At 40.0% G+C, this 27,740-nt stretch overlaps 2 protein-coding genes across 2 annotated transcripts; one reads left to right on the top strand and one right to left on the bottom strand.

Moving 5' to 3' along the window:
• Positions 1 to 366: 366 nt before the first annotated feature.
• Positions 367 to 4,537, bottom strand: LOC109210743. The gene is made up of 3 exons (XM_019374202.1): positions 4,039 to 4,537; positions 886 to 1,146; positions 367 to 809 (listed from the first exon to the last, which is right to left on the bottom strand). Exons 1-3 carry the CDS (start codon positions 4,462 to 4,464, stop codon positions 621 to 623), a joined length of 876 nt encoding a protein of 291 aa, XP_019229747.1. The 5' UTR covers positions 4,465 to 4,537; the 3' UTR covers positions 367 to 620.
• Positions 4,538 to 15,839: 11,302 nt separating this feature from the next.
• On the top strand, positions 15,840 to 17,389 carry LOC109210741 (DNA-directed RNA polymerase subunit beta''-like). The gene is made up of 2 exons (XM_019374199.1): positions 15,840 to 16,152; positions 16,599 to 17,389. The coding sequence occupies exons 1-2, from the start codon at positions 15,840 to 15,842 to the stop codon at positions 17,387 to 17,389; spliced, it is 1,104 nt and encodes a 367-aa protein (XP_019229744.1).
• The last annotated feature ends 10,351 nt before the right edge of the window (positions 17,390 to 27,740 follow it).

Below are 27,740 nucleotides of genomic sequence, written 5' to 3'. Positions count from 1 at the left end.
ATAGATAGGATTCCTCTATTATATAAAGAGGGTTCTAATCATTTTGTAGACACCTTACATTCTAAGATATCAAAGCAATATAACACTTTCTCTTTAATTTATATTCTTGTTCATCAGCTTGCTTACTTCTTAACTATTTGGTACTGATCAGCTCGAAGGCATTCTAGTTCGAGGGCTGAATTACGTTTCAACATTGATTTGCTTTATATCGTAGTCAATTTCTATTACTAATCTTTACATTTATCAATTGGTATTAGGTGGAATCACGTTTCCTTAAAACCACATTATAAGTTTAATTTTTATCAAATTTTAAGGGTAAACCACCAGGAAAACAGTTTAACAAAGTAAGGAAGACGGACAAAAAAATTCTCCAACTCAAAGGCACATATTTAATATTAGACAAAACAGGAGGATTTCTACATTCTTCAGCTGGAATTCAATGGTCTATAATTCACTAATCCATAAAATTGGACAACATATACAACGATCAACATTCTTTGTTTTGGTTTATTTCAAACAAAAGCAAATTTGTCAGAAAAACAGGGAAAGTGAAAAAAGAGGGAGGGGGAGTAAGAATCTATGTGTACTTAGTAGGAAAACTTTCCATTAGCGAAATGGTTTCATTTGAAAGCTTCTGAAACTGAGTAAATGAAGTCCAAGAACCCTGTTCCTTTGAGCAGACCTTTACCGGTCAAGAGTTCAAAATCCAATAGCAATAGGAAACCAATTACTGCTGCTTTTCCATTTATCAGCTCATTCCTTCCAGTGAATCCAAAGGCCTCTTGACCCTCGTCGATAACCATTCTTACCTAAATCCAATAAGAAGAATCAGATCAGAATGTAGGACGAGTTTGTAACTAAACAAGATTAGGTTGGTTCTATTACCTCGTCCACATTGACATCAGATGCTGTGACACCAGGTTGAGCCTTTCCACTGAAAACAATCTCTGCAGATAAGTCAACTTTTCCGCCTCCTCTCATGCTAATATAGATATTCTCATTGTCTGTTTTAACAGGATAAACAAACAAATTTCTCAAGGCAGGAGTAAGGACTCTCAACACAGGATTATTGGGGTACCATTCTTTGATGGCTCCATTTTGCAGATAAAATGTGCTATCTGTTGTTGGACACACGATACATCCATCCTGCAGGAATTTGAGATTCATGCGCTTTTACATTATCGAATTCAGAAAGAATGTGCATTTTGTTAGCATGGAAAAATGCACAATTTATGTGAAGCATGAACATCATTATTGTAATAATAGCCACTCGATAATAAACAGTTAAAAGACATCTAGAATAACATCAAATTATTGAATAACAGGAATTCCAACATAACATGAAAAGGAGGTTCCATGAAGCAGCAGTGAATTCAAATAAGCAAACATTTTTATGTTTTGTAGTAGCACCTTAATTTAGTAACATATGTTAAAGTAGAACCACAATATTCCTAAGGGTGACATCCTGGCTACTGGCTAGTTGTATAATCTTGCAAAATATAGAATTTCAATGTTCAAGCAGAAGCTAGCTCTACGTAAATGAAATGAATTAATGGTTTGTCATCTTTTCACCATATCCAATTTCATCTGTTGTCTAATCAATTTGCACTTGTAAGTTTCAGGCTTTCAGCGACACATATAAACTGCCATAAATTTGTAAACTCTACTAGAATTTCAGAAGATTTTATATTTTTACGGTGAAAAGTTATATCAGAACAGAATGCTAGTCATGTCATGACATTTACACAGTCACTCCCTTTACCAGCAAACCTTAAGAGTTTAAATTCTTCTTTTTTTATAACCGTTCCGGCCAACTCACACGCACCTCACTAATTCCATGGGGTACCTGCAAGATCCCACTAATACAGGTGACAGGTATGTCCACCAAGGCTTGGACAAATGGGAAGAAACTACCAAGTGTTTTTGCCTCTGCTCGGATTTGAACCTGAGCTCATCGTTCTCCACCCACTTTATTAACCACTAGGCCACACCTTTGAGTACTTTAGAGTTTAACTTTTTTTTTTTCAGTGTGTAATATGTCAAGAATTATCCGCTCATTCATCAATTGTATGTTTAAAGTCCTAAAGGAGTAATACAAACTCAAACCAAAATTCACAGATGTGGTGCTCCTAAGGAACATGGAATGGAATTATTACTGCCCAGAGATCCTAATTGAATTGACAGCGAAGAACATTACAGAGAATAGCATCGAGGGAGAAGATAGAAATTGCATTATAATTCCAAAATCCAGTGAAAGCTCTACAGAAGTTTCCCCGCCTTCAATGAAAGCTCAATAGAAGTTTGCTCGGAAGGCAGTTATAACAACCATTCTAGCAACCTAACAAACTAGCCATATGATTATTTACATAGTATCAATTAACAGATTCCAATGTACCCTCAAAGGCATTATTTACAAAAAAATAACAGGCTCCTATGTGCCCCTCACGTGCATTATGTGCATATCAGTTTAACTTATTCCCGTGTCACGTGCTTAATAACAATATGAATTCATTTGCTAGTTTCTTCTGCAGTTTATATTAAGTAGATAGAAAGGAAATTAGATGTTCAAAGGTACTCCAATAAAGCTTGCATTGCAAACACATCTATGCACATGTAATGCACAAACCCATTGCTGTGCAGAATTTTGGTTTACTGACTGAAAGTTGTTGGAAGAGGGCTCTATGATGAACGAAAACAATTCCTAAAAAGTAAACAAGATTTCCACTTACTCGTACTTGGCCCCTCAGAGAAGATCCACAACTTCCATGACAAATATATCATTCATGGCAACTAGCATTCTCTTAGAGTCCAACATGGGTGTATGGGGTTGTAGTCTGTTTATATGGTTTTGGAAAATCTTCACCCGATAAGCCTGGTTTTTGAGGTTGAACTAGTGTTCAAGGTCAATTATAGTTAACATGATATTTGAGCTAGACCATTCCTGATGTTAGTTCCCATGTTATATTTTTCATGCACCAGGGTCCATCCAAGAATGCATAGAGTGTTAGAGGCTCACAATTGTTAAAGGTATGGTTTTAGTCTAGTTTAGGACAAATCTTACTTATGAGCTGGCTTTTGAGGTTGAGCTAGGCACAAAGTACATGTTTTCTTAACACATTAGATAAAGATTTTGACTTTTTTCAATCACTAATGAACTGCTACATTGGGATAGCAGCAAGGGTAAGAAGAATATGGATACCAGATGCTTAAAAATCGTCAAATAAGACTACACTAAAAGCTTTCACAGAGTATTCACCGCATAATCGTTCAAATGAGCCTAACTTTGGTGTTTTTTACACTTTGTTTTGCAATAGTTATTTTCCTAAGACAAAAGCTACCCCCATAGGCATCTAGGAAATTGTCATTTCCCTTGTAGCATTCACATAGAGAAACCAACACCAACCAGCTCAATCAATCTAAATGACAAGGGCCATAGGCTAGTCTTGATCAAGCTCACTAACTTGAGTTCCCCAATACAGACTCAACTGATTTTGCACCCGTACACCAATCATCATGCAGACTGTAGCACAAATGGAACCTCCTACGCCTTAATACTAGCCCCAAAGTTGTGTTTGAATTGGCTTATAGTCACAAGATATGGCTCACAAGAAAACTTCAGAATTTCACGAACGAAGCATTAAAGAGGAGCAATTAGTAAATGGTGTTTGTTTAATCACAATGTTTCATTGACTAGACTGAAAGTGAGCAACCAATTGTGATCATTCCACATAGAAATTATAATCCAAAATCAAATACTCCTTCCTACCCATAATTGTTGTCTCCTCTGGCTTCCAGGAATTGATCTTTAAACAAGATTATTAAATGTGTTATGTAGTTAGCCTTAATTTATGCAAGTTAGCTTTTCATCTAACTTCTAAATGGTTAGATCAAAAACTGAATTACCCAAACAAAGAGAGTAAACTGGCACAGAGAGAGCATCAGCAAGGAAACAAATTATAACTGTGGAAAAGAATTAAGAGCTAGAAATCAAATGAAGCAAGTAATAAATTAGAAAAAGGAAAGAAAATGAGAGGTGACCTGAGTGAGCTTGGCATTAAGGAGGCCTTCACTATAAGCACCTTCAGCAGGGGAACGATTCTCAATAGCAAAAACATCATCTTTATACCAAAGCAACAGTATAGTTTCACCATCTTGTATAATTACACGTCTCTCTCCTTTCGGCAGTGCTGACAGCGGAACCACTGGCACCCAATTGAACTTCCCATTATCTCCTCCGCCCGACGCCGATGACCCCTCCGCCACTGAAACCTCTGTAGCCTTGCATGTTAGCCTGTTCACCTTAGGATTGCTACTTCTAATGCTGCTACTACTACTGTTGGCTGTGAATGAACTGAAGTTATTGGTGGCTGTAGGGAAGAGGGAAGGTGGTTTACGGTGGTGAGGGTGGGGGTGAGATGGGATGTGGAGAATGCCGGTGGCTAACTTGGGGGATACGGTGGCCATTGGACCTATGGCTTATGGGGGGAACACCTCAATAGAGAGATGAACTAATAGGAGTAGTGTGTCTCTGTGGTGGGGTATGTCTGAGAACTCCTCTCTGCCACAAAAAAAAAATTCATGGATAATGGATTTATAGCCTATTTGGCGAATTTTTTTTTTTTTTTTTTGCCAAAAGTACTTTTTTTTTGGCCAAAATCACTTTTAGAAAAAAATTGGGGTGTTTGGCCCTTTTGGAAGTAAAAAAAGTGCTTTTAAGGAAAAGCAGAAGCAGTTTTGGAGAAGCAGAAAAAGTAGCTTCTCTCCAAAAACACTTTTTTTAGAAGCACTTTTGAGAAAAATACACTTAGAAGCATTTTTTAAAAGCTTGGTCAAACACTAATTACTGCTCAAAAGTATTTTTCAAATTAATTAGTCAAACACAAAGTACTTCTCGCCAAAAGCACATAAAAGTACTTTTGAGAAAAAGTACTTCTCAAAATAAGCTGATACACAAAGTACTTCTCACCAAAAGCACATTTTCAAAAAGTACTTTTAAGAAAAAACACTTTTCAAAATAAGCTGATTTTAGAAGCTTGGCCAAACGGGCCATTAATGACAAATACAAAGAAACTATGGTTCCTAAAGAAACACGGCTCTTGTCTTTTCTTCTTACTGTATTCTCTAATTTGAGCATAGCAACACCGGTGCACTAATATAAGATTACTGTATTCTATATTCTTCATATGTGCGATAAAAAGCTGAAGACCCAATGTTTTTTTGTGATTGTGTCACGAATTAAGCTTAGTTAGTAGAGATCCTTAGTCTTTTCGTTTCAGTTTACATGAGATAGTTTGACTCACACGAAATTTAACAAGAACAAAAAAAGATTTTGAAACTTGTTGATAATAGATGAATTAGACTATAATTGGACCATAAAGAACCATATTTTTGTATAGCTTTGTGGTAAAAAGTGATAACCAAATGCTCTGATTAGTGTTTTTCATGCTTTACAGGCTATATCCAACGAATGAAGTCGATGGAGCAAGTTTGGGATCAATTACGGAGAAAAGGAGGCCAATCAAACAATGCCCACGAAATGCACCAAGTGAAGAGACAAAAGCAGAGCTAAACTTGGCCTGTCGCGGTCAGACTGTAACCGCGGTAGGACCGCAGCAGAGCAGAGCTGCAGATTCAGAGGACATATTTGGCCACGGTCCTGGCGTAACCGCGGTGGGACCGCGGCAGAACGCGAAAAAGCCAGGGACTAAAGTGTCAAGTCGGGAAAACTTGATGTAAAACCCTTATAAAAAGTAGGAATTCGGCCACATTAGGTCAGATTTATTTTGGAGAGTTCTTGGGCAAGAAACACAAGTGTGAGAGATCACCCAAAAACATCATAGTTCTTTATCTCTTCTTTTTCTTGCAATTTTCCATGATGAATATTTTCGTAGTTTATCTTTATGTTGTTATGAGTAGCTAAATATTTTAGTCTAAGGTTTTGATGGAACCTATTGAAGGATGAACTTCTTGATTATGTTAATATAGTTTGCCAGTTAATCTCTATTTGTTCAACGACGTGTTTATTGTAGTTAATTGACAGGATCCTCAATTAGCTGTGCCTATTTAGTGTGCATAACTCGGAAGAGAGTGCATATTTAGGTAATTGTTGAACAACACCACTCCCAAAGTATAAGAGGAATCTATAACTGAGGGTTTAAAGGCGGGATTAGGGATGACGAAGCCTTGGGTGTAATCTAAAGTGAGCTGTAATAGACAAAGTTAGCTAGCGTAACTCGGGAGAGTGCGTCTAGTAAATTATCGCGATTACTCGGGAGAGATTTACGGTAAAAAGAGTGCTCATAATTGATAGAGATATTTTGGTGAATCTATATGAAACCTAACCGGAAGGGATTCCATCAATAGGGGAAATCACTACCTTAGAACCTTCTCATTATTGTTTACAACCCAAGCATATTTAGTTTACAGCTGTTTATTATTTAATTTCAATCTTAGTTATTAGAGATACCACCATCTATTGTTTACAACGTTTGGGGAAGTTGATTATAAAAAATTTAGTGATTCCAACAAAGGTAATTGATAGGTTAGTTCTCTGTGGGATTCGACTCCGGACTTGTAAACCGGATTATATATGCAACGACCGCATTGTCCTTTTTATAAGGCATAGTTGGGCGTGATCAAATTTTGGCGCCGTTGCCGGGGAATTAACGGTGTTATCAGTTACAATTGAAAGAAGTACAAAAATTCTTAGTGTAGTCAGTTTTCTCTATACCCAATTTTTACATTAAAATTTTAACGTTTGTTAACTTGGTTGCACAGGTGCATGCCTAGAAACTCATCGAGATCTGGTGAAGTATTAGAAGCATTATCAGATCCCGAGAAATTTTTCAGGGCTTTGAATCGGGCCAACCGACAAAACAACAACAACCAACAACTGCACAATTCGAAACAATCATGGGAGATAACCAGGAAAACCCACCAGCACCAATAGCGCCAGTGCCAGAGGCTGCTCTCTATGATTGGGCACAACCCACAGCTGAGAATCTATCCACAGCGATAGTAGTCCCGCAGATACAGGCTGAGTCATTCCAAATCAGAAATAACATGTTGCACTTGTTGCAGAATAAGGGACTATTTTCGGGGTCACAAGTTGAAGATCCTCAGCAGCACTTGAAGAATTTTTTGTCTATCTGCAAGACCCAAAGGCAACCCAATGTAACTTCGGAAGCAATCAAGTTGTTATTGTTTCCATTCTCAGTGACAAGATCTGCCCAGACTTGGCTGAATTCACTCTCCATAATTTCTATAGCAACGTGGGATGAACTAGTCAAGCAATTCCACAACAAGTTCCATCCACCCAACAAGAATGCTCAACAAATTGATGAGATTTTGAGCTTTAAACAGAGACCGATGGAAACTTTGCATGAAACATGAGAGCGCTTTAAAGGGATGCTGGTCATATGTCCACATCATGGTGTTCCGGATCTAATGTTGGGGCAACGGTTCTACATGGGATTGTCAGATAGCGTAAAGAAAATTGTTGATGCTTCAGCTGGTGGGGCATTCTTGAGCAAAACATGGAGAGATGGCCAGAGTCTGCTTGACAAGATGGCACAGAATTCGGGATGGATAACCAGAAATGCACCTATCACTCCAGTGGTGCACTCAGTGCCTTTAGATCCATCCAATTCTATGGCTGAAAATATGGCTACCTTATTGACACAGATGAGCATACTCACCAAAAAGGTAGAAGAGTCAAGGCAGAAACAGCAGGTACATATTGTTGATACTACTAATGGGGGCTTGTGCGCATCGTGCATTAGTCAGCCAGTTGGTAATCAGTGGAATGCAGAACACGATCATCATCACTACCCTGAAGACATGAACTATGTGTCTAATTATGGCGACCAGAGACAGGGTGGTCAGAATTAGGGTCAACAAAATCAGCAGTACAGGCCAGCACAGCCACAGTTCAACACTGGGAACATGGGAGGTATGAGACCCCCCAACAATATGGCACCTTACCCACGACCACAGGGATATAATAATCAGAATCAGCAGCAGGGATATCACCCACCTCAGCAGCAACATGGTGGAAGGCAGGATGATGGGTTTGCTAGACTTGAAGCAATGTTGCAGCAGGTTATTGGCTCTAATGCTAAAATTAATGAGAGAGTCAATGCACATAATGCAACAATCAAAAATATTGAGGTACAGGTGGGCCAGATTTCGATGTCTCTGAACAATCGTCCTCATGGGACACTACCGGCAGATACCTAGATAAATCCAAAAGATCAGGGACCGAAGCAGCTGATGGCGGTGAGTCTACGTAATGGCAAAGATCTGGATGTAGAGCAAGAAAGGGCTCGAGAAGCTAGACAGGCTGAGACACTCATACCGATGCCCATCGAGCTGGATGAATCAACGAAACTGACAGAGGTGATAGTCCAGCCTGCTCAAGAAGAAAATAACATTCAGAATGAGACCGAGAAGGAAGCTGAAACGGTCCAGGAGCCAGTAGTTGAGGTAGCAGCTGATAAAGATCAGTCCCAAGTGATTGGGAAGAAGAGACCCCCCTGCACCTTTTCCCCAGAGGTTGGCTAACTACAAAAAGGAGGAGCAATACAAGAAGTTCTTTGACATGCTGAAGTAAATCCAGGTAAATATACCATTGATTGAAGCCTTGAAGGAGATGCCTGGGTATGCAAAAATGATGAAGGACTTGATGTCCCAAAAGTTTGATTTTCAAGACTTGGCCACAGTTACTCTTACTCAGACCTGTAGTGCAGTGGTGACTCGACCAATTGCAGAAAAGCTATCTGACCTAGGGAGCTTTACAATTCCATGCACTATTGGAAGTTTTGCTTTTGCTAAGGCACTGTGTGATCTAGGGGCCAGCATCAATCTTATGCCCCTAGCAATTTATAAGAGGTTGGGCATTGGAAGAGCTAGACCCACCTCTATGTTGTTGCAGCTGGCTGACAGGACGGTGAAACGACCCTCTGGAATCCTAGACGATGTGCTGATTCAGGTAGGGAAATTTGTGTTCCCTACAGATTTTGTGATCCTAGACTGTAAGGTGGATGAAGAGATTCCCATCATTTTGGGAAGACCGTTCCTGGCCACGGGAAGAGCTCTAATTGATTGTGAGACTGGGGAATTCAAGATGAGGCTGAACGATGAAGAAATAACATTCAATGTGCAAAAATCTATGAGGCGACCAAGTGAGTTCGCCAATTGCTCTCTTATTGATGCAGTGGATGTAATTGTAGAGACTGATGATGAAAGGCTGACTATTGAGGACCCCCTTGCTGCATGTCTAATGAATTTGGATGAGGTAAATGGAGAGGATCTGGCGGAATGGGTGTTGGCGTTAGAGGGTAGAGGGTTCTGGGATAGGACCCTAGAGTTTGAGCCATTGCACTTGGAAAATCGAGAAACTCCTCCATCCAAGCCATCCATCGAAGAACCACCAAAGCTGGAATCGAAGCCATTGCCCGCCCATCTCAGGTATGAATTTCTTGGACCTAACTCCACATTACTTGTTATTATCTCGTCTAGTTTGGTAGATGTGCAGGCTCAACAACTATTGCAGGTACTTAAGGAGTGCAAGACTGCCATTGGGTGGACCATGGCAGACATAAAGGGGATCAGCCCCGCCTAATGTATGCACAAAATTCTACTGGAAGAGGGACACAAACTTTTCAGGGAACACCAAAGAAGGCTGAACCCCAATATGAAGGAAGTGGTGAAGAAGGAGGTAATCAAGTGGTTAGATGCGGGAATCATTTTCCCAATTTCTGACAGCAGCTGGGTTAGCCCGGTTCAACGTGTTCCGAAAAAGGGTGGCATGACAGTAGTTAAGAATGATAAGAATGAATTGATCTCTACAAGAACCGTCACGAGCTGGAGAATTTGCATGGACTATCGAAAGTTAAATCTAGCCACCTGGAAAGACCACTTCCCACTTCCCTTTATTGATCATATGTTAGACAGATTGGCAGGGAGGTCACATTTCTATTTTTTGGATGGGTACTCCGGGTACAATCAGATCTCCATTGCACCAGAGGACAGAGAGAAGACCTCTTTCACTTGCCCGTACGGCATTTATGCCTTTCGGAGGATGCCCTTAGGCCTATGCAACGCACCCGCCACATTCCAACGGTGCATGATGGCCATATTCCCTGACATGGTAGAGGATATAATGGAGGTGTTCATGGATGACTTCTCAGTGGTGGGGAACTCATTTGATGAGTGCCTGATAAATCTGACTCGTGTGCTGAAAAGGTGTATCGAGACTAACCTGGTTCTGAATTGGGAAAAGTGCCATTTTATGGTACAAGAGGACATAGTCTTGGGACACGGGGTGTCAAGCAAAGGAATTGAGGTGGATCGTGCTAAGGTAGATGTGATAGCAAAGCTACCCCCTCCAACTTCAGTCAAAGTAATCAGAAGCTTCCTCGGGCATGCCGGTTTCTATCAGCGATTCATAAAAGACTTCTCAAAGATCGCCAACCCTCTTTGTAAGTTGTTAGAAAAAGATCACCCTTTCTTGTTTTCTGAAGATTGCAGGGTAGCATTCGAGGAGCTGAAAAAGAGGCTGGTCACATCACCTATCATAGTTGCCCCCGACTGGGAGCAACCATTCGAACTCATGTGTAACGCTAGTGACTATGCAGTGGGGGCAGTGTTGGGCCAGCGGAAAGACAAGCTGATGCATCCAATATACTATGCTAGTAGAACGCTGAGTGGAGCCCAGCTGAATTACACTGTGACTGAGAAGGAGATGTTGGCCGTGGTGTTTGCCTTCGACAAGTTTCGATCATATCTGATTGGTTCCAAGGTAATTGTATATACTGACCACGCAGCTCTCAGGTACTTAATTGAAAAGAAGGAGTCTAAGCCGCGCCTGATTCGTTAGGTGCTGCTGTTACAAGAATTCGACCTTGAAATTCATGACCGTAAGGGCACAGAAAATCAAGTCGCTGATCATCTATCACGACTTGAAGGAGCTGAAAAATCAATCGAGGTCGAAGAGATCCTGGAAACTTTTCCAGACGAGCAGCTTCTCGCTACTAATCTTGAGGAAGCGCCATGGTATGCAGACTTTGCTAATTACTTAGCCAGTGGTATAGTTCCTCATGACCTTTCATCTGCCCAAAGAAAGAAATTTTATCGTGATAGCCGCATGTATTATTGGGATGAGCCTTATCAGTTTAGAATATGTGTTGACAATATGATCCGGAGGTGTGTCCCCGAGATAGAACAATCTTCTATTTTGCAGGCTTGTCATGCATCGGCATATGGAGGACATTTTGGAGGGGTCAGGACAGCTGCGAAAGTGCTTGAGGCCGGATTCTTTTGGCCAACAGTGTTTAGAGACGCACACCTATGGGTGAAGGGCTGCAATGAATGTCAGAGGACTAAAAACATTTCCCGTCGCCACGAGATGCCCATGAACCCGATTCAAGAGGTGGAAGTGTTTGATGTCTGGGGGATTGACTTCATGGGTCCCTTCGTCAGCTCCTTTGGAAATAAATACATACTGGTTGCTGTGGATTACATGTCCAAGTGGGTAGAAGCTACTGCGCTACCCACTAATGATGCAAGAGTAGTGGTGGGATTTTTGAAAAAGAACATAGCACCCGATTTGGGACACCACGAGCAATTATCAGTGACGGGGGCACTCACTTCTGTAATAGAGCCTTCGAAAAGTTGCTTGCAAAGTATGATGTACGCCACTAGGTGGCTACTCCGTATCACCCGCAAACTAGTGGGCAAGTGGAAGTGTCCAACAGAGAGATCAAGAGTGTGTTAACCAAGACGGTGAACGCCACAAGAACTGATTGGGCGAGAAAGCTAGATGATGCACTCTGGGCCTACAGGACTGCGTTTAAAACACCAATTGGTATGTCACCATATAAATTGGAATTTGGAAAGGCCTGTCACCTGCCAGTGGAACTTGAACATAAAACGTGGTGGGCATTGAAGCAGTTGAACTTAGATATTGAAGTTGCAGGGACAAGTACAATCACTGAGTTGCATGAGCTTGACGAGTTCAGACATCTTGCTTTTGAGAGCACAAGATTGTACAAGGAAAGAATGAAGAGGTTGCACGACCAGAACATTGTTGAGCGACATTTCAAACCTGGGGACATGGTATTGCTCTATAACTCAAGATTGCGGTTGTTCCCTGGTAAGCTTAAGTCAAGATGGTCTGGTCCATTTCGAGTGGTTGAAGTATTCCCTTCAGGTGCAGTAGAGATCGCCGCCGAGAAAGACTCTCGTACATTTAGAGTCAATGGCCAGAGATTAAAACTATATGTGGGCATGAACGAACCAAAGGAAGGGTCTGAGATCCACCTGACTGAACCTCAGAGGTCGAGCGAGCCTTAAATGCGCTCACTTGCGTCGTGCCACGACGTTAAATCAGGTGCTGCATGGGAGGCAACCCACGAATGTGTTGTAAATGCAATTTGTAATATCATAAAAAAAAAGAGGTTGAGCAAATCTTGCGCTCGTGCTGCGACGTTAAATTAGGCGCTTCATGGGAGGCAACCCACACTAGTAGAATTTCTAACATGTTGTATATATGCAGGTTAGTGTGGAGGATGTTGCATCACGAGCCTGGACATATCATGGGTAAGGTAGGCATTAAAAGAGGTAAAAATAGTGCCTAAGGGGCAAAACAATGAACAGAACCCCAACAATAGGCAGCCAGTAACAGGTCCACCGCGGTCGATGCGCTCACTTGCGTCGTGCCGCGACGTTAAATCAGGCGCTGCGAGGGAGGCAACCCACGAATGTGTTGTAAATGAAATTTGTAATATCATAAAAAAAAGAGAGAGAGGTTGAGCGAATCTTGCGCTCGTGTTGCGTCGTGCCGCGACGTTAAATCAGGCGTTTCATGGGAGGCAACTCACGCTAGTAGAATTTCTAACATGCTGTATATATGCAGGTTAGTGTGGAGGGCGTTGCATCACAAGCCTGGACATATCATGGGTAAGGTAGGCATTAAAAGAGGTAAAAATAGTGCCTAAGGGGCAAAATAATGAACAGAACCCCAACAATAGGCAGCCAGTAACGGGTCCACCGCGGTAGGACCGCGGTCGTGACCCCTCTCTGAAGTTATCCCACCGTGGTCGCGACGTAACCGCTGTGGGACCGCGATCGTGACCCCTCTCTGAAGTTATCCCACCGCGGTCGCAGCGTAACCGCGGTAGGACCGCGGTCGTGACCCCTCTCTGAAGTTATCCCACCGCGGTCACGGCGTAACCGCGGCAGGACCGCAGTGGACCAGAACGAGCCCAGGTATGAAAACGCAGAAATTTTTTTTTTTTTTCTTTTTCTCCCTTTCATTAATCTAACCTAAACTAACCGTCCCCAACCAAAACCTCCGCCCCCCTTTTCCCCATTCTCTCGAAGTTCTCTCAACCCTCTTCTTCTTCTTCCTCCCGAACTCTCAATTCCTCCATTCCTATTCTTCTTCTTCTTCCCAAATTCTCTCTTCTTCTCCATTTTTCCCCCTTCGTCTTCTTCTTCTCACCAAAACCTACTCTCTCTTCTTTCTTCTTCTTCCCATAACCCAAAAACGCCCCACCCCCTTACCCAGCCACAACCCCCCCAAATTTTTTTCTTTTTTTTCTTTTTCAAGACTCCGCGGTAGTCCTCAAGTAAGTTGTTCTACTTTTCCTTATGTTGTATTTATTTTGTATTATGTAGTGATTATTGTATAGAATTTTTGCTTTTGGTTGCAATATGGTCTTGGACTCCAAAGTTTGGTGTTGTCATGGTGTTTGGGGTTGATTTGTGTCGATGTGGGAGTGTATTGCTAATTTTTGTGTGGGGTGGGTGGTGGTAGTACTTAAATGGTATTTATTGGTGGATGCTTGTGGGGGGAGGGGGGGGTCTTATATGGAGGAATTGTATTGTTGATAGGTGGTGTGGGGACAATAGTGGATGTTGTCCACTTTGGGTAACTGTTTTGTGCCAGCGGGTGGCGAAGTCTGAGTACCCATCCGACTAGCACATGTTTGACTGTCCCTGATGGTTATGATGAATTGATTGCAGTACTATGGCCCGAAAGAAGCGTAGGAACTCGGAAAGCACTTCCGACGTCCCGACTTATGATGCCACCCGGTTCACATCCGAGGAGGCCCAGGACAGGTTTCATGCGAAAGCCACCAAAAGCTTTGTGCCGGAAATTGGTATTGAGAGGGCTGCCTTCCGTGTCGAAAAGCCAGACATGTACGAGGAAATCCACCGGAGGGGATGGAGTACTTGTTTGATGAACCTGATACGGCAAACCCAATGATAGTCCGGGAGTTCTACGCCGAACTGCCCGGAACATATGTATCGTTCTGTGGTTGTACGGGGCAAAGTGGTAGATGCCTCAGTACATAAAATTCGCCAGGTCCTGCAGCTGCCTCCCTTCACGGGTGACAATGATTATTACCATAGTTCTCCAGTGGTCGATTGGGACACTCTGATTGAGTCAATATGCTCAGGGGGTCGGCCAGTTTGGATACAGGAAAACGTGACCCTGCATTCCAAGTCATTATCATGGGAAGCTAAGTGCTTGTTCACTATGATTTGCAGCAGGTTATTGCCCACGGGCAACATAACAGATGTGAACAGCTTGCGGGCTTTATTGGTTTGGTGCTTCGTGACCAGGAAGGACGTGGATGTTGCTAAAATCATTGGAGATGAAATGATCCTCCGGTCACCACTGATGACTAAGGGGTTTTACTTCCCCTCCCTGGTGACCAGGTTATGTCTGCTGGCTGATGTCCCAGTCAATCCTACGGATGGCACTTTGCCCCCAAAAACAGCTTTCAAAGCTTCCAAGATCAAAGTGGGCAGAGAATTACCTACGCCCATTGACCTAGACGATGATGATGACGACCCAGCACCCATGGCACCACCCAGGAGGTCTTATGATGCAGCTGGATCCTCACGGCAACCCCAAACTGCGGCGGAGTTCTCTAGAACATACTCCAGGCGACCCTTGTTGACTTATGTGGAGGAAGACGTGGCAGAACTTCGCACTTCTATGGATAGCCTGTATGTTCGTTTGGATGCCATGTCTAGACGGCAGGCCAGGTCTGAGAGCCGGGTGATGGCTTGGTTCCGTGCTCTAAGGAGAGCCTATCACGTGGATCCCAACACCGTCTCTGACTCCGAATGATGACCAGGGAAGTCCTCTTACCCTCTGTGCTTTAAATTGTTTTATGACATGAGGACATGCCATACTCTTTATGTGTGGGGTGGGAGACTTGGGTTAGTGTATATATGTGTTGTTAGTGTATATATGTGTTGTTGTGTATGTAGCTTAGATGTAACCGACTTGGCCCAACGACGGACACTTGTCGACGGGTCTCTTGAGGGCTAAAGTCAGATAAAAAAAATAGAAAAGGTAGGAGACTCTTCTTGATGACGGACCACCTAGACAGTATTCTTGAGGGAAGTAGTCTAATCAAAAAGCCAAAAAGATTTTTTCTTTTGACCGCGGTTCTTTTCCAAGGGTTTTTCTTGAACCAGGTTAGGTAGATTTTCCTTTAATAGATTTTAGGACTCTTAGGACTCTTTTGGGCTAAGATGGGTTGGGCAAGAATGCATCCCGTGGTGTACATACCTGTAAATACTTAAAACGAACTTGAGGGTGCGACGCCTAGGCTCATGTGTAGACTCTTAATCTTATGCCTTAATTTTGCACACCCTGTCTTGCTTGAACACTCATGTGAATGTGTTGACAAACTAAGTTGGATTGAGTTATATGCCAAGTGTGTGTGAGGTTATACACGTATTCTATGCTTGCATGCGATACATAGAACTTGCCCCGTGTGTGTGCAAAGCGAAATAGTAGTTGTTTACAAGAAGTTATGCAGGGACATCCTGTATTGCTGAATAGAGCACCCACTCTGCATAGATTAGGCATACAGGCATTCCAGCCCGTTTTAGTGGAGGGGCGCGCTATTTGTTTACATCCATTAGTTTGCAAGGGATTCAATGCTGATTTTGATGGAGATCAAATGGCTGTTCATGTACCTTTATCCTTGGAGGCTCAAGTAGAGGCCCGTTTACTTATGTTTTCTCATATGAATCTTTTGTCTCCGGCTATTGGGGATCCCATTTCCGTACCAACGCAAGATATGCTTATTGGACTCTATGTATTAACGAGCGGAAATCATCGAGGTATTTGTGTAAATAGATATAATCCATGTAATCGCAGAAACTATCAAAATAAAAAAAGAAGTGACAATAGTCACTATAAGTATACGAAAGAACCGTTTTTTTCTAATTCCTATGATGCAATTGGGGCTTATCGGCAGAAACGAATCAATTTAGATAGTCCTTTGTGGCTCCGGTGGCGAATAGATCAACGCGTTATTGCTTCAAGAGAAACTCCCATCGAAGTTCACTATGAATCTTTAGGTACTTTTTATGAGATTTATGGACACTATCTAATAGTAAGAAGTCTAAAAAAACAAATCCTTTTTATATACATTCGAACCACTGTTGGTCATATTGCTCTTTATCGAGAAATCGAAGAAGCTATACAGGGGTTTTCTCGGGCCTATTCATATGGTACCTAACGTAATTCTATGATACCCGTGGGACTTCGGGGCTCTCCGGTTCAGCTAGGTCCATAGTTCCGGAATTTATACGCGAATCAAGATCAAACAAAGGAAGTTTTACAATCACCGACTCAAACCCATTGTCGAATTCTACTCAGCGGAATATGGAGGTACTTATGGCAGAACGGGCCAATCTGGTCTTTCACAATAAAGCGATAGACGGAACTGCCATGAAACGACTTATTAGTAGATTAATAGATCACTTCGGAATGGCATATACATCACATATCCTGGATCAAGTAAAAACTCTGGGGTTCCAACAAGCTACTGCTACATCCATTTCATTAGGAATTGATGATCTTTTAACAATACCTTCTAAGGGATGGCTAGTTCAAGATGCTGAACAACAAAGTTTGATTTTGGAAAAACACCATCATTATGGGAATGTACACGCGGTAGAAAAATTACGTCAATCCATTGAAATATGGTATGCTACAAGTGAATATTTGCGACAAGAAATGAATCCTAATTTTAGGATGACTGACCCTTTTAATCCAGTTCATATAATGTCTTTCTCGGGAGCTAGAGGAAATGCATCTCAGGTACATCAATTAGTAGGTATGAGAGGATTAATGTCAGATCCTCAAGGACAAATGATTGATTTACCTATTCAAAGCAATTTACGCGAAGGACTCTCTTTAACAGAATACATCATTTCTTGCTACGGAGCCCGTAAAGGAGTTGTGGATACTGCTGTACGAACATCAGACGCTGGATATCTCACTCGCAGACTTGTTGAAGTAGTTCAACACATTGTTGTACGTCGAACGGATTGTGGCNGTTGTTATGAGTAGCTAAATACTTTAGTCTAAGGTTTTGATGGAACCTATTGAAGGATGAACTTCTTGATTATGTTAATATAGTTTGCCAGTTAATCTCTATTTGTTCAACTACGTGTTTATTGTAGTTAATTGACAAGATCCTCAATTAGTTGTGCCTATTTAGTGTGCATAACTCGGAAGAGAGTGCATATTTAGGTAATTGTTGAACAGCACCACTCTCAAAGTATAAGAGGGATCTATAACTGCGGGTTTAAAGGCGGGATTAGGAATGACGAAGCCTTGGGTATAATCTAAAGTGAGCTGTAATAGAAAAAAGGTAGCTAGCGTAACTCGGGAGAGTGCGTGTAGTAACTTATCGCGATTACTCGGGAGAGATTTACGGTAAAAAGAGTGCTCATGATTGATAGAGATATTTTGGTGAATCTATATGAAACATAACCGGAAGGGATTCCATCAATAGGGGAAATCACTACCTTAGAACCTTCTCATTATTGTTTACAACCCAAGCATATTTAGTTTACAGCTGTTTATTTATTTAATTTCAATCTTAGTTATTAGAGATACCATCATCTATTGTTTACAACGTTTGGGGAAGTTGATTATAAAGAATTTAGTGATTCCAACAAAGGTAATTGATAGGTTAATTCTCTGTGGGATTCGACTCCGGACTTGTAAACCGGATTATATTTGCAACGACCGCATTGTCCTTTTTATAAGGCATAGTTGGGCGTGATCACTTGTGGTCTTAAAAGCTTAAGGGATAAAAGCTTTGTGGGGCCACGACATTTATATGGTTATAAAAGCTTAGTGATGACTTTAAAGTTAAATTATTTTAAATTGTAGAAATATGTCATTCTTTTTGGAACGGACTAATAAGGAAATTGTGTCATCTATATTGAAACACAGGGAGTACTATTACCAGTTTAGTCCTTATCTTTATTTTCTTATTTTTACAATTAAGTCTCATAAAATTCCTTCTAGGAGGGACACATGTTAGTCAATGGTGTAATAGGTTGTTACATTAGAATCCAGTGTTGGATTCCTATTTAGCTGGTAGATGTATATTAATATTATCCAATTTCACCATATCTTCTTCTTCCTCTCTTCTCTCTAATTCCATTTCTTTACGAATGAGCTCGTTTATAACTCAGCTCGTGACATTGGTATCAAAGCCATTTGGGTCTTGCGGATGACGATGGCTAACGCTCAAATATTCAAGGGCCTTAACGAAGGCATGAAAAAACTCAAAACCCAGCCAGAATCCTTGGCTACGGATAATGCGCGGCATTTTGAATCATAGGAATCCAATCGAAATTAGTTTTCTTCTCAGCTAAGGGAAGCACAAGAGACGAACCAGAGGCTGAAATTAATTATTTCTCAACTCGACGCCTTGAAGAGGGCAGAAATCGTTGCTTCTCCTAGATAAATGGCGTCTTCAGCTCAAAGACCAGTGATTGTGCAAGAATCTGGGCAAACTTTGGACACTTAGGCTCAGGTAACCCCGATTTCAACTCCAAGTAGCTACCCTGTAGGCAAGGGTTTCACTTTTCCTCCGTTATGGCCAACCCAAACTCACCTCAAATACCAACTACTATTGTTACATCCTTATCATTTCCAGTTCCAACCCCCACTACAAACATTGTTCCATTGACCACTACGACTGTACCAGCAACTAACCTTCCTTTACATCCATTACCAACCACTGCACTAGCTATAAACAACACAGACCCTCATTTACAACCCTTTAAAGCCACGATAAACTTTCCTGAGTTCAATGGTGTTAACCCCAAGGTATGGATTTGTAAATGTGAGCATTTTTTTTGAAATTTATCAGATCCATTAATAAAGTAAAATGAGTTATGTGGTTGTGCATATGAAAGACAAGGCAGATATATAGTTTGATAACGATATTCTGAAGAAGATGGGACTAGCTGGCTTGCGCAAAAGTTTGTAGGAGGTTTGGGAGTGTGAGACCCATTGATATTGTGAATTTAACAACCTTAAACAAATAGGTAGTGTGGAAATTTATCAGGAGAAGTTCCAGGAGCTAAAATTCATATATATTGTTGGCAAATCTTCTCTTGAATGATATTCATTTTATTTCCAGCTATATCACTGGCCTTAAACCCAAATTAAAACCTCTAGTAGGACTAGCAAATCCAGTTTGCCTTGTGGATGCATTTGACTTAACTAAGTCCTATGAAGCCTTTTTTAAAGACCCTCCTTAGATTCACCAATCCCAGAATAACCTATATCTCAAACAATACCTACTTCCAGAGCTATTATACCATATCAAGGAACCAATTCCTATAACTCAAACAACAGAGCTTTGGTCCCCAAAGCCAGATTTCCCTTCAAACCAAACCAATGTTCTGATGTACCAAAAGACAAAGGACTTTGTTATAGATGTCTTGAGAAATACCACCCTGACCACCAGTGTAAACCTAAAACATTGAATTTTATTTCTTGGGAAGTGGAGTAACCGAAGGGGCAAGTGCAAGCTATTCAGGAGGAAGGGGAAAGTAGTGGAGTTAAAAATAAGGTGGGAACGGAGGAGAGTCCTGAAGAGGAGCAGGGTGAGATATCATTATGTGTAGCTATGGGATGACAATTTCTTCCTCTAAAACCATAAAGATTCAGGGTATGCTAAGAAATTACCTATCACAATCTTGATCGATTGTTGCTCTACTCACAGTTTTATGAATCCACAAACAGTCAAGGTCCTAAGATTGGAGGCAATCCCTAGTTATGCTCCAATGAAAGTGAAGGTAGCTAATGGAGAATATATATATGTACAGTGGGGCCATTTGTCCTAACTTTTGTGGGAAGATACAAGAGGAACCCTTCTGTTTTGATGTAAGGTTGCTAGAAGTAGGTGGATGTGACCTAGTTTTAGGCATGGATTGGTTAGACTTGGTTGCCCCTATGTTGTTATACACTAGACCCCTCGGTATATCATTTTTTAGAGGTGACACTTGGTTACTCTGCTGAGTCATCAAGAAGATCCTAAACTGGTTACAATAGAAGGGGACAAATTGGAGAAAGTGTTTCTAAAGTAATCTGGGGTACTGTGCTTGCTATCTGCATCCTCAATACAGCTCTTATGTCCACAAGTGAAACAAAACTTCCTAAAGAAGTTACTACGTAGTTGCAGCTATATCAGGACATTTATGAAGAGCCTAAAGGATTTCCACCTTCTCGGCCTTGGGATCATTCAATACCCTTGGTACCTGGGGCTCAACCTTTCAATTTGAGGCCCTATAGGTATGTTGATACCCAATTTTTCCCTCATGTTTTATAAATGTCATGTATACTTTCAAAATATTATTTTTTGCATTATTACCTCATTTACATAGTTCATATAAGTATTTTCTATAATGTTCCATAATTTTTAAAAGCTTTAAAATTAATTTTCTTGCATTTAAATTATTTGAATATGTATTAATTTTCCCTTTAAATTATTTTGTGATGACTTAATCGCCCAAATTTATTATTTTCACCCACATATATGTTTCATAATATTTTACCTTATCTTTATATAATTATATTTGGATTTTTAGTTATTTACACAATTTTGCAATAATAGCCTATACGCTACGCATAATTATATTTTTATTACATTATTTGTGCCCAAATAGTATTTTTATATTTTTATAATGTTAATCTATTATTTTCAAACACTTTACTACATAAATAATATTTTATTACTTGTTAATTTCTTTTATAAATTATTTTTGATAAAATTTCGTATATTTAGTTATGGCCCAGTGTTAAGGTGAATTTTCGGACCAAAACAAGCCCAAGGCATCTGGCCCATTCATTTCACCCTTCAGAAGCCCAATCCAAACGGCCCTTTAATAGACCCGGTCGGTACCCGTTTAAAACAACCCGCCCCGTTCATCTTTTAAATCCTGGTCGTTGGTCGTTCAAGATCAACGCCCCTCGCTCACCCAAGCCTTTTATTTAACCTAACCAGGAAACCCTAGCCCCATTCTTCTGAGACGGCTACCCTTGAATCCTCTCTATTCCCTTTTCTCCCCTCAAAACCTAGTAGCTGCCTCCTCTATCCTCCTAACTCCAGTTCTAATATGGAATCTCTCCATGATTTTCCTTCCATATATGCTCGATCTCTCCGTTATTTATACGGTTTTGGTATCACATAATACTTGCCTATATTTGGCAAGTATACGATTTTAAATCAAGTACAATCATCTCCAGACCCTCAAGATCTTGACTGGTTTTCATCTATATGCATCACAGCAAGGTTATATGGGTCCGATTCACCAAGATCTTTGGTCGATTCTTTGATTTCTATCGAACTAGGGTTTGAAATTTCAATTTTTTTCCTTTACTGGTTCTACTATCGATTGCATGTGATATTTTTTTTCCCTTATTTGTGTTTGATTAATTATTTTCCATATCTGCTGGTTCGGTTTCTACCACTATATAACCCATCTCCAATTTCCCCTTTGGACAGACTTTAATCACTGAAAAATTACTACTATTGTCTTATTCGTATTCATCTTATACTACTCTGAGGCTCAATTTCTTGGCCGGGTGAATGCCAAGGCCATCAGAATTCGACTATCGAACCTTTCTGAGTGTGAGCACTGCCCGAGGTTCATTCGAAACTCTTAGGAACTCTGACACACTGAGATTCCTGGGTTCTACTGTTCATTTTGCTATTGACCACTGGAGTATTGCTCCTCGTGTTTACTTGTTCATTAATCTGTAACTGGTGAGTACCTATTACCTTTACAATTTCATTTTCATTTGAGTTCCTGTTCTGCATATCCATGTCTCTGAGATTTTTATGAATTAACATGTTGTTGTATGCCCTGAAGCTCTTCTTGAGGCTCTATGCCTTCTAGTAATCGAATTTGCCTGTTTGTTGCCTTGATTTTGTTTTTTAAGCCTGTTTGCTCTAATGTGTATGTTTGAATGCTTATTATTGTTTCTTATTCTGAATTTTAGCCTCTTACTTTGTTATGTACTCTTGTGATGAGTCGAGTCATGCCCAAAACCTGTTCTAATTGTTGTTAGGTTATGCATGTGCAACTTAATATTTCACTAGAGTTAACTTCTGATCATGTTACTAGCCCGAACCTGCTTTCCCTACTACTTATAAACTGATGCATGTTCCCTGCCATGTCTTATATCTTTGTAATAATCAATACATGTGTACCAGACCTTGTTAAGTCATTCCTGCCCAACTTGTAGAGTTCTTGGACTTATGCAATCCCGTGCTCTTCAACACTGTTTGAGACCTTAGGAAACCTCGTAACTAGTCTCTCCTCTCATATATGGCCAACTAGTATCAGGTTCAATACTAGCCTATCTTGATTCTGAAGATTGACACTGCCTCTCGTATTATGATTAATGCTCATCATGCTGGGGATTCCTTGTTCCATTAAGTAATTTCTTGATCATGAGTTTGTTCTATTAAGTTGTTCCTTTCATTGGGCTTTTCATGATGGATACTTTCATGTGATGGTTGTGCTTTATTTGTATCTTGTCTGATTTTGCTAGACTTTTATCTAAGTTTTCCTAGGCTAATTCTGAATCATACTTCATTTTTTATAACTCTTGGGAATAATTTACTATCCTATGGTTTATTAGCATGTCAATCTTAAAACTTTGCTTCTAGCATTATAAGCATAAACTTGCCTCATACGTGCCTTGTGTGCCTTTCAATTTAACCTGATCCTGTTTATATGTCTTAGCTAGAGTTGTTGTTAGCTACAACTCTAAGAACTAAGTGTTTAAGTTGTTTAGTTAACTCTATGAGTATTTTGTCACCTGTATGGCTGATTTTGGCATGGTTTGGATAAGTAAAGTTATTCGTTAGGCCTAGTGTTGGCCATACATATTGGGTTTGAGTATGGAACTCGGGTTGCTATGGTAAGCAGTGTATAGGTTTGTTGTTGTGTGAAGATTAAGACCATTGAAGGCCTGGGGACATCTCTAGGTTATTTCTGTATTGGGCTTGTAACTGCTTCATTGGGCTTGTGTTTGTTCATACTGTAATTTGTCATCATGTATCATTTCTTCTTGGGCCTGTAATAATTGTAAACAAACATTTGGGGATTAATGAAAAAGGGGTTGGGGTATTCTAATATTTGCATGAAGGGGTAGAAAACATGCCTACGGAGTCTATGTGCTTTATGTGCTATTTTGTTTAACTTGATTTATTTTTGCACATCAATAGAAATCATGTACACCTCACTTGTGCACTGTCCAAACACATTGGTATTTTCCATATTTGTTTCTCTGTTACTACTGTTCATTTAGACAACATGCCAATATGGCGTATAACATATGCTTTGTCAACCTGGATACCATGCCTATAGGACTTTAAATAATCAATTGGTCAATTACTTCTATTACTTTCGGTGTACTGCCCATCTAAATATCATGACTATAGGACACTAATCTTTAATCAACTATTCCTGTTATTTTCATTACACTACTTTACCTAGATGACATGCCTATAAGAGTAAGGTGTTATAAAATCAAGTCTGATTGTCAATTGTTAGAGATCATGCCTATAGAATATTGTCACTCGCTAAAAATTGTTTATGGGATCGACGTTGTTGACACTGGACTTTCAAAGCTGTTTCACTGCTTAATCACGGACTATTAGAAATCATGCATATAGGACAATGTCACCTGCCTAAAATGCATATTTATAAAATTAGCGCTAATAATTCTAAGTTTGCAAACAGTTTACTGCCTCCTCACCTAAGCGATTAGAACAATAATGTTGCACACATTATGTTGTAACATAGAATCACCTATAAATCATAGGATTCTAAGTTCTAATTTTGAAATCATCTACTGCCTATTCTGACCCGTGCATTTGTTGTTTATTTGTGGAGGCTAACTTGGGCCTTTAATTGTTTTTACGTGAAGTCCTACCTGTTTTTAATGTCGCCTAGCTTTCTCATTTTTGAGCAACTTAAGTCGAGTCTAGAACCACCTCGTAGTAGGTCCAAAGCCTCCTGGACCATAGGTATGGGACGGGTAGTGCACGCATAGGATACTGTTTAAAATTGAATTAGAGCGGCTTTAAGTAACAACTTCAACATAGTAATTGGGTAGCAGGAGATGATAGTCTATGCCCGCTGAATAATATGAGCAACCCTTAGCTTAAGGGAGTTGCGAAGTATTATTTATGTTACACGGGGTGATGCTTTAGGATAAAAAACTTAGGAACCCCCTCCCTTTCTTTATATGCTTGTTATTTACACTTAGTCATTTAATTTAGACCAATACAGTTGTACACTTGTAATCTTTAAGATTTGTACCGACTATTTCTTCTTATGTGTTATAATAAAAGTCTTCAACTTCTAAATTTTTCTTTTCTTATCTGATCACCTAGCTTAATTGCATAATCCGCATAGTTTAAAATTTAGCGGGGACCCACAGTTGTGGACCTCGAAGAGTGCCTAACACCTTCTCTTTAAGGTAATTTGAGCCCTTACCCGATCTTTGGAGACACGGACTAGTCAAACAAAGTTATTTGCAAATAGGTTTGCTAATGCACCTTAAAAATCGTTAGGTGGTGACTCTTCTATTTTAATACCTCCTTTAAAAGAGTTATCACGCATCGAATCCCGCTTTTGCGAGAAAATGGGACGCGACAAGGTATTCATTTGATCAAAAGAATGCCATTGGGAACATAGATGGAAAGATACTGAAATCTCAAACAGTGATTCTCAGCCACTCATGTTTGGCTTCTCCCGCATTACTTGTGAGGAAGAAAGATACTGGAGGTTTTGTGTGGACTTTAGAAGATTAAACTCTTTGACTGTGAAAACCAAATTCCATATCCCCGCGGTAGAAGACCTCTTGGATGAGCTCCATGGATCAAAGGTGTTCTCAAATGTGGATCTCAGATCTGGATATTATCAAGTCAGAATGAAATTTGATGATGAGCATAAAACTACATTCTGGATTTACCATGGTCTTTGGAAATTTAGGGTGAAGCCTTTTGCCCTCACTAATGCCTCTATAACATTTCAATTCCTCATGTATCAATTCTTTGGGCCATATCTTTGAAAGTTCATACTTAGTATTTTTTATGACATTCTGATACATAGTTTGGCTCTTGAGGATCATCTAAAACACTTGCAAGTTATGCTGTAGCTGTTAAGGGAAAACACTTGCAATTGAGAGGATTCCTTGGTCTTACAGGTTACTACATAAAGTTTATAAGAAATTGTGCTCAGCTCAGTAGACCTCTATGAGCATGTGATTTTTGCCCTAAGTGAATTACTCCCGAAAATTCAAACAAAATGATTTTCTTCATTATTCTGCAATTTTGTGAATTTTTGTGTTATTTTCTGTTAATTGATTGCATTTATTTGTGCATTTTAATTCACATGAAAAATAAAAATTTTAATTACATTCGACATTTGCATTTAGGAATAATTAGTGATTGAGTTGTTTTAGAGCAAATATGAAGAAAATGACAAAAATAGTCCATTTTTGCATTTTTAATTATTAATGGTTGAGTTTACTTTTAATAGGATTTAATCAATCTTGTAGGAATTAATTAGCTTAGTTTTGGCAATGAACTAGGTTTCATTTTTATTCTTTGCATTTTATAAAATCAGAAAGATACAAAATATATATACTAAAATGAAAACAAAAAATAAATAAAGAAAAGAGAAAACAATTTAAAACAAGGAAAATAACAATAAAAGAAAATAGAATAACAAAGGTAGGTCTCATCAGGCCACCCATTTTTGGGCTAAAATTGAGCCCAAATCTTCCAAATCCACTTGAATTTTACCCAGCCCAGACCCGTGAATTAACCCGGTCCAGCCCCCAGTGCCTGAAACGACGCCGTTTTGATGATGATAGATCTGAGCCGTCGAGGATTCATCATCCAACGGCTCAGAACGGGGGTCGTTTTAATATAAAAATGTCGGAGACTCCCCCCTACCCCCTTTCCGTCTCTCAGAACCTCACCGCACCCAACCCTGTTCTCCGTCGCCGGCTCCGCCCAATTCCGCCGCCGGAAATCGTCTCCGCCGGCGGCGTTTACCCAATAACCCTGAAAATTTCACCATAGATTCCCCATGTCCTCCTCTTTCCAAATCCCAAACCCCCATGGCTCAAATCCTAGCCAATCGCCTCAAATCTTCCAAACCCTAGGCGCCGCCACCACCGTGCACGGCGGTGCCGCCGTCCAAACTAACCCAAACTTACACCACATATCCTCCTCATCTTTTTTTTCACGAATCCATAGTCTATAACCCTCGAATCTCACTGAGCTCCCTCGAATTTCAGATTGAAGGTCAACTCGGGAACCCTAAATTGTTAAAGTTCAAAGAGCGTTGATTATTGGACTATAATAGTCCTTAATCTTGTGTTTCCTCATGGAAACACACGGTTGAGGACGTTTTAGTCCAAATAATTCCAAGGATGGCCAGGTTTTCTTTTAGTTTCAAATCTAGGTATTTCTTTAATTTTTTCTTTTCTATTTTTCTTTTGAGTGACTGTTATGCCCAATCAGATTTTGTTATTGTTGTTCATAATTAATTTGCATTATGTTCTTAGGGTTTATTATGATTTTAGTCCATAAATCGATCCTGTTCTTAGTGTTTGTTTTAGTTCATATTAGGTTAGTTTTGATTCATGGTTCAATAAGTTTGCTTTCCTAGTTTGATTATGCCTGTGATTATGCTTGATTCCATAAGTTTTTGTTTTTGATTTTTGTTAGTTTTGATTTTTGTTCTAAGTTTTGGTTAATCTTGCTTTGTGATGTTAGTTTAATTTTGTCTCGAATCTATTTTGACATATGGTTTTCGTTTCATTGATTTCAATTTTTATTTCAGTAGGTGAGTTAATCAGTATGGTTGATGTCAATTGGTTCATAGCTGATAATTCTAGTCCCTCAAAGAACTTTAACTAAGGTAAAGGGGTTTTGGTTGGGTTAGTAATTTTAGGGTTATTCAAGGGTAGTTTGGGCAGTGGAAATGGCTCAGTCTGTTAAGGCTAGTAATTTCAGAACTCAATTGAGGGCAAAATAGGTATTTTAAAGGAAGGAAAACTAAACCTGAAATGCCTAGAACATTCTAGAAGGGGTTTTAAGATGAGAATTCAGAAAATAAATGCACTTACTTGAGTAACAAGTCAGGAATAAGAGGGCTAAGTAGGAAAAACTAAATTTTAAAAGAGGGACTAATAAGCAAAAGGAAAATCTGATAGAGCTTCATTCTGTGCCTATAAAAAGGCATGCACCTGGCCTTCATGAATAAGTTTTTGGAACCTCTAAAATTCCCCAAAAAAATCCTATAGCTGAAATTTGAATTTCAGATTCAAAGCTAGATCTGAAATTTGAAATCTCCTTTAG

Source organism: Nicotiana attenuata, unplaced genomic scaffold, assembly GCF_001879085.1.
Source record: "Nicotiana attenuata strain UT unplaced genomic scaffold, NIATTr2, whole genome shotgun sequence".
In the NCBI taxonomy this organism is placed as follows: Eukaryota; Viridiplantae; Streptophyta; class Magnoliopsida; order Solanales; family Solanaceae; genus Nicotiana; species Nicotiana attenuata.
The sequence above is the reverse complement of the archived record's forward strand: the minus strand, read 5'-3'. Positions and strand labels throughout refer to the sequence as shown.

What these genes read in the sequence shown, in the direction of transcription:
- LOC109210743 (XM_019374202.1), bottom strand. Translation starts at nt 4,464, where the DNA reads ATGGCCACCGTATCCCCCAAGTTAGCCACCGGCATTCTCCACATCCCA. An exon ending in TTAATGCCAAGCTCACTCAG is followed by an intron (nt 1,147 to 4,038) that starts GTCACCTCTCAT and finishes AAATTCCTGCAG; the next exon opens with GATGGATGTATCGTGTGTCC. An exon ending in CTGATGTCAATGTGGACGAG is followed by an intron (nt 810 to 885) that starts GTAATAGAACCA and finishes TATTGGATTTAG; the next exon opens with GTAAGAATGGTTATCGACGA.